Raw genomic sequence first — 13493 nt, forward strand, 5'->3', positions numbered from 1 at the left:
TATTAATCTTTCCATATGTCATTTTCCCAAAATAGAATCACCCCACCCCCACAGAACTGCCATTTTCCACATGTGGGAAAACACTCAGGTAATATTTGTATTTGTACGTTTTCCCCACAGGGGAAACGTGTGTGTGTGTGTGTGTGTGTGGGCAGCAGCAACAGCGGCGGTACAATTTAGATCAGGAAACCAACATGGGGAAAAGGTTTTCAAACCGTATTTGACATCACTCTTCCCTGATTTTCAAAGCAGCTGAGTGGGGCTGCTAATCAGAAAGAGAAAACTCACATGAGGTCCAGATCCAGGAAATCCCACTCACCCTAGTGCTTAAGTGGGCATTTTTCAAAGTTTTGAACAAAGTGGAAAATAACTTTAAATAGAACACCAAGAGAGGCCCTGAAGGCCTCAAATCTGAGCCTCAACATTTCTCCAGATGCTTTACAAGAGGCCTGACCATCCCCCCTCCCAACCTCTCCCACTAGCTCCTGCAGGACCGTTAAAATTCCTCCTGTCCAAATGCATCCAGTCACTGTGTACTTCGTTACCATGTCCATTTTGTACAGACTGCTTTCACTCACATTCACCTCTCCTGAATCTCTCTCCTTGATCTGTTTTCCAAAAAAATTTAAAAGAAATCAGCAGTGAACAAATCCCCCCAATCTCTTCTGGGCATCAAATTTAGGCAGCTGAGGGAGGCATTGAAAGCCAATGGAGTTACTACTTGACAAGAAGTATAATCTAACACACTGCCAAATCAACACAACCAATATGAAGCAAGAGAAATATAAATCCTGCAGTAAGATTATCTCCCTTGATGCTAAAGATCAAAGAGATACCCAGAAAAAGCTTCAACAGTTAGAAAAAAGGCATAAAAGTGGGCCAAACTCTCTTTATGGTGAAAAGTAGCATAGCATATGCTGCCTTTCAAAAGGCACATCTGCTGAAGATATTGGATCCCTGGGTGAATGCAGCAGCTTAATGCCACTGCATTCTAATCGTCTCTTACCTTGTGCTTTCTTAACCTGCTCTTGCCCTCAGGCCGGACAAAATCAAAAAGACGAAGTTTTCAGAAGGAGCGTGGAGGACACACTGAAGGTCAGTAAAACTTTGCAACTGGCTGCTACGCTATCGGCTGATCAGCCCAACTGAATTTCATACAGTCGATTGTGTTTCTTGCCAATAGTCTTGATATTTCTTTGCCCTGTAACACCCTACTGTTCTCCTGATGAGAGCCCTTACCGTCGTATGACCTCATTGTCATTGATGATACTGAATCCATTGTTCATTCTAAATAAGACTTGCTCAGTGCCTGTAACAAATTCAAAGTTAACCACATCAGAGAAGTTCCTCAAGAGATTTCTGCTAACCCAAAACCCAGAGTTAAGAGACAAGATCACTAAAGCCACAGTGTTGACAAACAAAACCAGCCCACATGGCATCAAGCCTTCTCTTTGTCTCTTTGAGACAATCCGCAGCTTAGGTCACATGGGCTGAGCACCACTCAGATTTGAAGCCCCTTGTTTATATGTTGCAGGATCTTGGCATTTATCCCCAGCAGGATTACTCCTAAGGGTACTCACAATCTTGTATCACTTCCGTCAAAAGCCTAATCCCGCCTACATAGTAGAAGGCATTCTCATTAGGCTTGTTGAGTTTCTGGAGCAACTCGCTCACAGATACAGCCATGTGTTTCCCAGATTCTAACTCCTGTAGCGATCTCTCCTCCTCGTACTGTCTTTTTTCTTCCAAGTCTACTTCATTTATGCAATCTGAAAGTCCAAAAGGCAAAATGGAGAAATAAACAGGACAAATAATTTATAGCAAAACCAAAGGGAATGAAGTTTAACAAGGATAACAGCAAGGTCCCGACACTAGGACGGGGGCAACCAAAGGCACAAATGCCATGTTTCAAAATGCAGGAAATTAGTTTTGTCCGTAAACTGATAGCAGGAAGCTAGTAGCAGAAAGATTTAAAGGCTCTTATACTTCTTACCTTTGCACAGCTTCTCTTTTTGGGGATTGATTTCTAAAATCTTCAGGTAGCACTCTCTGGACTTAAAGAATTAAGGACAGGGTTTTAGAAAGAGACAACGAAAGGACAAAGGATATTTTAAAAAATCACCTATTCAAAAGCCTGAAACCACAAAGACAGGTTCTTTTATGTGGCTTAAATCAGAACTCTGGGCTTCTTGGCTCCCTATAATTCTTTCAGGTTAGATCTGATGGTATAGTGCAGATCTTTGCAAACTGCATTAGCTAGGACCCTGTTAATTAAAGGGATGAGAGACCCCTCCCCTCCCGCATGGAGGGGGAATTTAGCCCTTTCTTCCCTGGCTGCAATCCCTCTTCTGAACCTAGAATTAGCTTTGTGGGGAAATCTTGCACTGACACCAATGGAGGATTTCCTCCCAATGCAAATACTAGCTATAGATGAGCGGTTTTCCTCATGAACTCAGCATGGAAGTAAAAGGTTAATTCCCTCTTCCATGCCTACTACAAATCTGTTAATTACTAACCCTCCCCCCACCCCCACAAGCTAATGCAATTTGTACTTAAGAAACCTGTGTGTTAAGTGCATTTAACATCACTTCTACTTTCACCCTGAAATAAACAGGCATGAAAAGGGAAGTTCAGATCTTTTGCCTAGATGCCCTCAACCCAGACACCAATGCCCTCCTTGATTTTTCCCTCTCAAGTTGGGGCTATCAGAGAATTTAAAATAAACCTCTTTAAAATGCTTTCTAATATTTTAGTCAACAAGTTAACTGCAAAAGCAGTGCAGCTACAAATTCTGAACATGATTTCATGAAGACGGGGATGCCTGGCATACCATCCGATTTGTTTACCTTTCTTTCTAAAAACAAATGATGCATAACAAGAAGTAAAAGTTAGCTGTGCTAACACTGATATAATTTGGGGCAACCATTTAAATGATTGCAGATACTCCATATTTACAAAGGAATAACTTGGCACATAAAAGCCGATGTAAACACCTGAAAGTTCACAGGCCTTACCTTACTGTACTGCTTCTGGGCCAAATATGCTTTCCCCATGTGGAAGAGAGCTTTGATGCATTTTTCATCACACTGTATTAAACAGAATTATTTAGTAAAACTTGTAGATATTGGTTTCCTTGTGCTACAGTAACAGCAGTAGTCTATTAGTACAGACCAGCAATTGTTCTGTACTTTTAAAGAATTACCATTAGGTTTCTGTTTTATATCAAAGTGCCTCACCAGACCAAAGCAAAATCCAGGCATTTGCCAACTGCCCACCACTTCTTTGAAGGCATGCCACTTCTGGCTGTTAAAGCGCACAAACCTTAACATGATTCAAAATGACACAAAAATGGAAAAAACGACATCAATTTTTAAGAAATCACATTGGAAAATGTCTCTGAATTGACGGACACCCACATGCTGATAATGGTCTGTTATTATGCTTCTTTCCAAGGCTGGTGACACTATTGACCACAAAACACTGAACATGTACAGCCCCTTTGGCATTAGGAGGTGGAGATGCTTCTCCTGGAGATAGAAGTGAAGTAATATAGATTGCTTTTATCTCTAAAGATGTCTCCTATCAGGAGATCTAAAACACCGTTCAGCCACCATGGTGAAATTATACTGAAAAGTGGCCATTGTTTGTGCTGGCAGACTCCCATCAGGCTTTTGGAAAAGCTGCAGCTTTGCCGTACCGTAGGTGGCCGGCTGTCTGGAGGGCCCCCCTAAATCAATGGCACTTATGGCATTACAAGTGACAGGAAAACAATTTTTCAGATAGCTTTCAACACATTCCGAAGTAGACATCAGTCTTTCTTCTTGTCTCAAAGGAAGATGAGTAGGATGGTACCACAAGCCCTGGAAGCCAAAGGAGCTCTTGGCTGCAGGTGCTTAAAGGATGAGAGCTGGGGAAAACATTCACTCAATGTCTTGTTGACAAGCAGGGCAATGAAAAGTGCTCTTAATGTGCCTTCTGGCTTTGGGGAGTGCACAGCCCCAAAGGTAAGAATGTCTGAAGCTAATCAAGACTGGAGGGAGATGGAAAACCCTAACGTGATGTGGATGTGGGGTTAGAACTCTGAAATACTTGAGAAATTGTCTGTTGGGAAAAGAACAAAAGGGAAGTCATTATTTCTGGGGAGAACCCTCATGAAAAAAGGATCCAGCAGCGAGTGCTATCCCAGTTGTGTAACACCAAGAAAAAGACTCATCCTTGCATATCTCCTCTTCCAGCAATGAGAGGAATCCTGGAAGGAAATGGAGGCACCCAAAGGAGGACAATCTATGGACTCCAAGATAGCGGGTCTCCATGCAACACAGGATGCCACCTTGGCAGGCCAAGGAGCACAATCACATGAGTGACTGCTCCAGGCAGCAGTGTGGAAACTTCTGGTTGAGTGCGTCCCAAGAGACGACTGCAAAACTGTCTGTGGCACTAAGAATGTGCCCTTACCTACTGGTGTTTTTAAAAATGTCCTCAAAATTTCAAACAAGGAAAATCAGGTTCCATATGATAGAAGATTGGCTAGTCTCTTCTGTCTCAACTGAATACCACAAACCCATGAATATCCTGCTATATCTTAATTGCATTAGCTCAGATGTGTCAGTAATGCACTACTGAATAGAAATCAAGATTTTAAAAATCACTTAGAATGCAACATCAGTTCAGCTTTTTGTTCTGAGTGTCAAGTGAATGTCATGTATGTTGGGGGAATGTAACTAGATTATTAAGTGTAGGTTTTTACACAGATCTCAGGAGGTGCTGTGAGATAATTAATTTATCATTAATCACATCAGACTTTAATTAAATATATGAATTCAACAAATGAGAAGCTGGGAGTCTGGTTCCACAAAGTAGAAGTATAAATGTTAATCTCCCTTGCTGATGACACCTAGCATTTCACGTACGTTTTTAATGGGAAGACAGAAATCGTGCCCAGGAAAACATTTCAATATCTCTTGAGAAAGCACAACACTTAATTGTAATCCTTCACCCACAACCTTTAAACTGTGAAGAGCTTTAAAACTTTTAGCATATTTGGACTACTTGTGATTCCCATTCTATAGAACAGGGATTAGGGATTGAAAGAGTGTGAGTGACTTCCCAAGGCCATGCAACGAATCCATGGCAGAGATGGGATTTAAAGCCACATCTCCTGGATCCAAGTGAAATTCATTATCCACCTGGCCATGCCAGTATCACAATGCAATACAGACATGCATGGAAATGAAGGGCTGTGGAGAAGTTTGGAAAAGCAAAAGACTTTTCTCTGATCCTCTGGAACAGCTAGAAGTCACACATGTCATGAAACCTGGTTCATCTGGCCATCTACTTTCCCTCTTTAACTCTGAACAGAAGAGACAGCTGAGAAAGATAGGAGGATCTTACCCTTAAAGCCCAATCACAGTCACTGATGGCTTTTTCATAATTCTGCAACTTCATGTAGGCCTGAAACAAAATGGACCAGCAGAGGCATATAAGTGTTAAACAGTGTTGCTAATCAAAAGGTAGGACATTTATATGCAGCTTCCTTGCTCAAAGCACTCAACTGATCCCAACTAATTAATTAAAGCAATATGCCTCAACCCTCAGAAAAGGCAACAAAAGTTGGCTTTGGTGGAATCACTGGCAGCTGCTCCTAGGGGCACTTGAATGCTATCAGACAAATTAATCCAGAGAAAACCGGGAGGGGTCAACAGTGACTGAACCCATTCCCTATGCCAGAATCTCAAGGCAGAGAGTTCCAGTCCTGTATCTTTACTGTCAAAAATACCATTAATTGGGGAAGAAAGTGCCCCCCACACACACAACAGAGATGAAGAGTTAAGGCCCTAAATTGGAGAGAATGTGACTCTTGAGAAAAAGCTGTGGCTCTAAACTATGAGACTTGTATTTTCCTCCATCAGCTGGCTCTCCTTTGAGATATGAATTCAAAAGCAGCTGACCGCATGATGTAATAGTCTCTTAAAATGCTTGACAAATTATTAGTACAGGTTCTGAGAGCTCTGCTCATGCTGCAAAGTGCACCAAGCTCCTCCACAGATGAGCAGATAGTTTGGCTTGGTTTTCTGGCACCTCTCAGGATGTCAACAGTAGCAAGATCTGAGTTGTGCCCTCTTTAAACAGAACTCAGCACAGGATAAGTGGAACTGAAAGAGTTTTTCCAAAGATCAGGGCCTGCAATACTTGGATAGTAACTTCCTATCATATTTTCTCCTAAATATCCTATTAATATTAACTGTTGAGAACATGGCAAGAAACAAAGCCCATTAAATCCTATTATAAGGATTTGTAGCTCATCTTGAACATGCCCAGGCTCCAGAAAGGCCCATGAAGACTACACAGGTCTGTCCTTTATTCCAAGCCGCTAAAGATTTGTCTACACTCCGAAGGAGAACCTATAATGCTCATCTTACTTGAATTAGCTGTGCCCCCAAAAGGGTTCTGGCCTGAAAGAGGGCAAATATGTTATTTACACCTGCCAGGTTATTATATGTACTGAAGGAAACCCCACCAATTTATACTTTTTGAGCAAAGCCTGTCATGAGCTTGTCATCTCCTTTGTCACCACAACCACAACCAAAATTATCTTTATGATAGGAAATAGCACAGGAACTTTATTTTATATATTGATATCCTGCCTTTTAAGGATAGATTCATCATGATGGCTTACAGTTAATATAATAAAAACATTAAAATCTCAATCAATAAAACAGCATAGCATAAAACAAATAACCATATCAGCAATAACAAATTGAAACATAAAAAGTGTTCTGGATTTAAAGTGTTTGTACAATTGGAAACAGACATAGAAGGGGTTTCATCGATATCCCTGGGGAGGGACTTCCAAAAACTTGGTACCACGATAGAGAAGACCTGTCCCTGGTACTACTCAAACAAGTATAATTTAAAGGGGGACCAGAGAGCAAAACCTGAAATGATGACCTTAAACCAAGGTAGGTTCGTATGAGTAAAGGCAGTCCTTCAGGTAACCAGATCCCAGATTGTTTCCAAGTAAAAGAGGCATATAACTAGTACGCATGAATGTATAGCTATGCAATCCCACTAGAGAAGCAAGCATAGTGGGGGGCAAGGGGAGGGGTTGCTAGGAGTAGAATGGTATCAAGCGAAGGCCATGCACACCTGGAAACCATGTAGCGCATAAAGACAATGGATATGTTTCAAATACAGGTAATCTGGCAGCAGCTGACGAACCTAAATACAAAAAAGTTGTAAGGAAGATGACTCAAGGTTACACTAACCATAAACCTGCACTGATGATTTTACGCAAAAAGACAATGGGCATTGGAGCCATTAGAGTCATAGACTGAGGAGAGGCAGGCAGCTGGGACATCCTACAGCCTCAGGTGGGGCCAACTATCTTCCTGACCCTGCCTGGCACCGTGTTGCTGCCTGAGTGAGATGCTACCGCCGAAGCTGGAGAGAAAAAAACACCCCCCGTGCAGATTACTGTTGATTTGGGCCAGCCGGGCTCAAGGTTCCTGGGACAGCTCTTGTTATCTTCCCACCCTGACGTGGGGCAGGGGGAGCCCCTTGGGGGGGGCGCAAGGGCAAGGGCCACCCCCCTAACATCCAGCTGATTGTCTCTGCAGCTTTATATGTGGGTTAGCCATTTCTCCAACAAAAAATTGTTATGTGTCTGGGAGAGAGGGTATGAGGCCAAGTCGGGGGACTTGTGGGGCAGGGGGGATGAGTGTGATTACAGGTCAAGGGAGCACTGGGAGGAGCGCTACCCAGTTTAGGGGAACACGGCTCAGACAGTTGATGGCTGTGCTGTGTTCCGGCCCTCCCCTCACCTGCAGGCATGGTGGTTGCCCTATCAGCCTGCCCGCGGGCCTCCGGAAGCTGCTGTTAAATGCCAGATCAGGTCAGAATAAGACCTCCCTTATCCAAGGAGGAGTTAGTCTCTCTCAACTCTGCCCACCAAGGTACTTGGTTCAGCACCAGGGTAGGCCCAAGGGCCAGGGAAGGGGAGGTTGCTGGGGTCTATAGGAGTTCCATCTCCCTCTGCAGGCTCCCTGTCCATGTGATTACTGGTCTGGAGTGTTTGCACCTCGTGTTGGGCCAGTGGGACAGATTGGGGATTCTGCTGGTATACTGCCCACCTCGCTGCTCAACAGACTCCCTAGCTGAGCTGACAGAGGTGGTCTTGGGTGCATCGTTGAGATCCCCCAGACTGTTGGTTCTGGGGGATCTCAACATTCATGCTGAGGGCACCTTGTCAGGGGCAGCTCAGGATTTCATGGTCTCCATGACAACCATGGGACTGTCTCACATGTCATCGGCCCAACATGTATAGCAAGGCATATCCTAGATTTGGTTTTCTCAACTGGACAGGGAGATGGTGATCTGAAAGTAGGGGATTTTGCTTCAGTCCCTCTGTCATGGTCAGATCATTGCTTGCAGAGGTTTAGACTAGCGGCAGGTTTTCCCCTCTGCAAGGGTGGGGGACCTATTAAGATGGTCGGCCCCCAGAGGCTAATGGATCTGGATGGTTTCCAGAGGCCTCTGGGGAGCTTTCTGGCTGATATGGCTGGCTCTCATGTCGAAACCCTGGTTGATCTGTGGAATGCCGAAATGACACAGGCGGTTGACATGATTGCTCCTGAGCACCCTCTCCTGAGTAGAGCTCGTACTGCTCCATGGTATACCCCAGAGCTGAGAGTGACAAAACAAAGAGACGGCTTGCATACAGAGGGAGAAGAACTCCTAGTGGGTGCAATCAAACCTTGGTATATGCCTATGGTAAAGTATACTCAGGGGCAGTGACGGCGGCAAAGAAACAACCTTTCGCTGCCTTCATTCTATCTTCCATATGCCACCCAGCATTGCTTTTCAGGACTGTCTGTGGCCTATTACATGCTGGACCTCAGGACACATCTGAGGCCCACTATAGTTCATTTGCTAGGCACTTCCAGGATAAAATCTCTTGCATCTGCTGGGACTTATACTCCGGTCTTCCAGCAGGCAAATCTGGTGAGGTGTCCACAGCACAGCCTTGTCCAGTTTTCTTGGATGAGATTCAGTTGGTGCAGCTTGAGGGCAACCACTTCTGTTTTGGATCCTTGCCCCTCTTGGCTTATAAAAACTGGCAGGGAAGGAACAGCTGGCTGGGCCAGGGAGGTGATAAATGCCTCCTTGTGAGAGGAAGTGGTCCCAGGCCACCTCAAAGAGGTGATGGTGAGACCATTCCTGAAGAAACCCTCCCCGGACCTGGAAAACCTTAATAATTTTAGGTCAGTGGCAAATGTTCCTTTCCTGGGCAGGATTCTTGAGCGAGTGGTTGCCAACCAGCTCCAGATACTTAGATGAGACTGATTATCTAGATCCATTTCAGTTGGGGTTCAGCCCGGGTTTTGGCACAGAAACTGCCTTGGTTGCCCTGTATGATGACCTATGTTGGGAGAGAGACCAGGGGAGTGTGACCTTGTTGATTCTTGTTGATCTCTCAGTGGCTTTTGATACCATCAACCATGGTATCCTTCTGGGTCTGAGTTGCGAGTGGGAGGCGCTGCACTACAATGGTTCCGCTCCTACTTGGTTGGCTCCAGAGGGCGGTACTTGGGGGATATTGCTCGGCCCTGTGGATTCTCCAGTATGGGGTTCCACAGGAGTCAGTTTTGTCCCCCATATTATTCAACATCTACATGAAACCATTGAGTGCAGTCATGATGACACAGAGCTCCATTCTCCTTTTCATCTTCTTCAGGTGAGGCTGTGGTCATACTAAATCGGTGCCTGGGTGCGGCAATGGACTGGATGAGGGCTAATAAAGTGAAATTCAATCCAGACAAGACTGAGCTGCTGCTAGTGGGTGGTTCTCCTGACCAGATGGAGGGTGCTCAACCTGTTCTGGATGGGGTTGCACGCCCCCTGAAGGAGCAGGTTTGTAGCTTGGGGGTCCCCCTGGAGCCATCGTTGTCACTTGAGGCTCAAGTAGCTTCAGTGGCATAGAGTGCCTTCTACCAACTTCGGCTGATGGCCCAGCTACACCCCTATCTGGACAGGGATAACGTGGCTTCAGTTGTCTATGCTCTGGTAACTTCCAAGTTATATTGTTGCAATGTGCTCTATGTGAGGCTGCCTTTGAAGATGGTTCGGAAGTTGCAGCTTGTGCAAAATGCAGCAGCCAGACTGATAACAGGAACCAGAAAGTCTGAACATATAAGACTGATTCTGGCCCACTTGCACTGGCTGCCTATATGCTTCTGAGCCCAATTCAAAGTGCTGGTTTTGACCTATAAAGCCCCACATGGCTTGGGACCACAGTACTTGCCAGAATGCCTCTTCCAGCATGAACCAACCCGCACACTACACTCTGCATCTAAGGCCCTCCGATGGAGGCTCGGAGGGTGGCAACAAGGGAGAAGGTCTTCTCAGTGATGGCTCCCTGTTTGAGGAATAATCTCCCTGACAAGGCCCGCCTGGTGCCAACATTGTCATCTTTTTGGTGCCAGGTTAAAACTGCCCTCTTCTCTCAGGCATCTGGCAGGATATAATGAGTCTCTTGATTGTCTCTGGATGATTGTTTTTGTTTTAGATATATGTTGTTGTTGTGTGTGTTATTTGCTCTATGTTATTATGTGAATGGCTTTATATTTTATATAATGCATTTTAAATGGTTTTTAATTTTTTTGAACTGCCCAGAGAGCTTTGGCTATGGGGCGGTATAGAGAAATAAATGAATTAATGATCGGTAGTTGTTGTTTCCCCTTCACTGACCTGTGCTCTGTTGGTGTACAGCACCTGCATATCTTTTTGCTTCTTTAGACCTTCAGTGTACCTCTGGATGGCCAGTGCATAGTCCCCTTTGCTGAAAGCATCATTCCCTTTTTCTTTCAGTGCTGTGGGGACGATAAACATGCATGTGAAAAATTCATTCTTAGGCTGTTGGTTGGAAAGGGTACAGAAAAGTGGGGGCTAGGAGCAGGATGGTATCAAGCCAAGGCCATGAAGACCTGAATTGGCATATTTAATCACAATAACCAGCTGGATTTTGGGCTGCAAGACTCTCATAACCTGTTAAGCTATCATCAACTTTCTTTGTTATTGCAGAGTTGTTAATGACTTGATACTGCAAAATATTTGAGTATGGTTAGCCACATTTGATGATATATGATCAATCAAACAATAAATATTCTTAGACTAATGAAATGCTTTAACCATGCTGGTCACAGAGTTGCTGGAGGTTTGGAATGCCCAAGAGTCCCTCCTTCTATAACCCCATCACATTGTGAGATACTTGTTAAATCCCAGTGCATCTGATTCTTTCCTGATAGCTCCCACCCCAACCCATGAAATATCAGAGTCCAACTGTTACCATTTGCTAAGGCTTCATTTTCCTTCCTTCTCCTTGCTCGTTCTTCGGCATCCCTTTCTAAAGCAGACATGAAGCTCTCTAAAAGTCAATAGAGTGAAGACAGAAGTTCAATCAAACGAAAAGGGTTTGATCATTAAAAAGAAAAAGTCAAATTGCAGAGCAAAATCATTTCTGAGATGTGAAATGGAAATCGAAAGGGACTATTTCATTAATGTGACACTGAATCAGAATGGGAGTAATAAGCTTCCAGTTATGGAGACCCATAATGCTGATAGTAATTTAAACCCTGCCTTTGAAAAAGCTAAATTTGTAGGACATGGGGGCTTTCTAATTTCTGGATAATGAAGTGATTAAAATATGCTGAATTGCACCTTCTAACACACTGAAGATGTAAGCCAACTGGGCTTGTTATGATGACTGAAAGCAGTTCTGATTTTGGAACAGAAAAGAAAAACTGGCTGCAGTTGTGGAGGATGTCAAGAATTAGAAGAGACAATCTGCACTTCAGTCCATCTACTAGGTACAGAAATCTCCAAACCAGGAAGCCTATCAAGGCATAGAGGACAGGTCCTGACATGTCAACATTCTCATCCCTAGTCCCATGCAGATGATCATACAAATCTTAGGATGTGCAGCATATTTGCTACCACCATAAAGATCTCTCCTTACAAGGTCTCCAGTGGCTACCTGGAGCTGGTGGGATGGTCAATCCTTAGGTTGACAGCCAACCTATAAGAGTATCTGCTCTTTTCATTTCACCCCACTCCATGAAGAGGAGTCTCTTGGGATCTGGCTTTCTTGGGCTTCAAGAACTACCCATATATGGGCAGAGTTTGAAATACATGAATAACATCTAGAAAACTAGAAAATCTGTGCTAGAGACTGCTTGCAATACATGTATACATAATTTGTTCAGCCCCCATACCAGACATTCCTGTGGTACTTCAGTTCAAAATACACTGGTGATCTATCCAGCCTCTTACCTGGATTCATCATTTCCTCCTGATTTGGCAAACCCTAAAAAAAGGTGGGTCAAAGCAAAATGTTAGGTGCAAATTCTGGGAAAGAAAGGGTGTGTTTTAACATATTACTCAATTTTATTTTTTTAAGGTACCTGCTGCATAAAAATATGAAAGATGAGAAACCTCAAAAAGAACAACAGTGTTTCCAAAGCTGTCAACATTAATTCCACCAATAGCCTTAAAAAGCCACAGGAAGAAAGGAAAACAAACAAAAAAACCCACAATAATTCATGGGCTTAGGATAGAAAAATCAATTTGGCAAAGGATTTTGAAGACACTTCAAATGGGCAAATTGCAGCTGTGGGCTGATGCTTTAAGCAGCAATAATGGCATGTTGTTGTACATTCCATAATTAAATCCTTCTTTGCAGAAAACTCCCACTTACAATGATAAAATGTTTAGGGGGTCGATCCTGAAAATATTTTTCCGCCAGTACACAACAAAGCACAAACCAATCAATTTAATTAATGTATTGTTTGTTTCTTTAAAACATTTATATACCGCCCTTTATTTTATTAAGGGTTTCAGGGCAGTGTACAACCAATTGTAGGACAGGACAAATACAATACTAAAACAGATAAAAATCCTTAAAACATCAAAAATTACTGTCAAAAACAGCAGACAAATTACCAGTTTTCCCCCTGGTTGCCTCAGCCATCAGGCTAGGCCCAGCTAGCATGTATGAAGTAACCACCTGGGAATTTGCTATCTTGAGGCAGCTCCTGTGCTCAAGGCCAGGGTGAGGCTCTGCTCATTGGGATGAATGATTATAGCTGGGCTTTGGTGGGAAAATGCAACTCTCTTCAGGGAGGGGGCCCATTGGCACTGGCTGAGGATTGGCTGCCTTGGCTCAATTCTACCTTGAGTTGCCAGGCTCTGAGAGATCGTTGACAAAAGAGAAGTTGAGTTCTCTCCCATCTTTGTGCATCAAGTTGTTGTGAGTTGGTGGCTGGGAACCCTGGCTGGGACCCTGTCCAGGGAGACCCTTACTCTGGTAATGTTTAGGATAGGTCAGTTATATTATTTTGCTTGCGATATTCTATCAAAGGTTCTCTGTAACTTTTTGTATAACATTAACTTCCTTTACACCTTCCCCCATCTGAATAAACTACTTATCTATCTCTAGA

The 13493-nt window shown here is 43.7% G+C and overlaps 1 protein-coding gene across 1 annotated transcript in view; it reads right to left on the minus strand.

The window, feature by feature from the left end:
• TTC12 (tetratricopeptide repeat domain 12) overlaps nt 1-13493 on the minus strand; it is a 49760-nt gene that overhangs the window by 22537 nt on the left and 13730 nt on the right. Inside the window, exons 4-11 of the mRNA XM_084807203.1 lie at nt 12328-12361; nt 11345-11422; nt 10747-10868; nt 5392-5451; nt 3015-3086; nt 1994-2054; nt 1581-1769; nt 1240-1309 (exon numbers count right to left, since the gene is read on the minus strand). Coding sequence (XP_084663329.1) covers nt 1240-1309; nt 1581-1769; nt 1994-2054; nt 3015-3086; nt 5392-5451; nt 10747-10868; nt 11345-11422; nt 12328-12361 — 686 coding nt within the window. The remainder of the gene's footprint in view (nt 1-1239; nt 1310-1580; nt 1770-1993; nt 2055-3014; nt 3087-5391; nt 5452-10746; nt 10869-11344; nt 11423-12327; nt 12362-13493) is intronic.

Source organism: Heloderma suspectum, chromosome 6, assembly GCF_057233095.1.
Source record: "Heloderma suspectum isolate Gila_16-S chromosome 6, 16-S_ref, whole genome shotgun sequence".
Classification (NCBI taxonomy): domain Eukaryota; kingdom Metazoa; phylum Chordata; class Lepidosauria; order Squamata; family Helodermatidae; genus Heloderma; species Heloderma suspectum.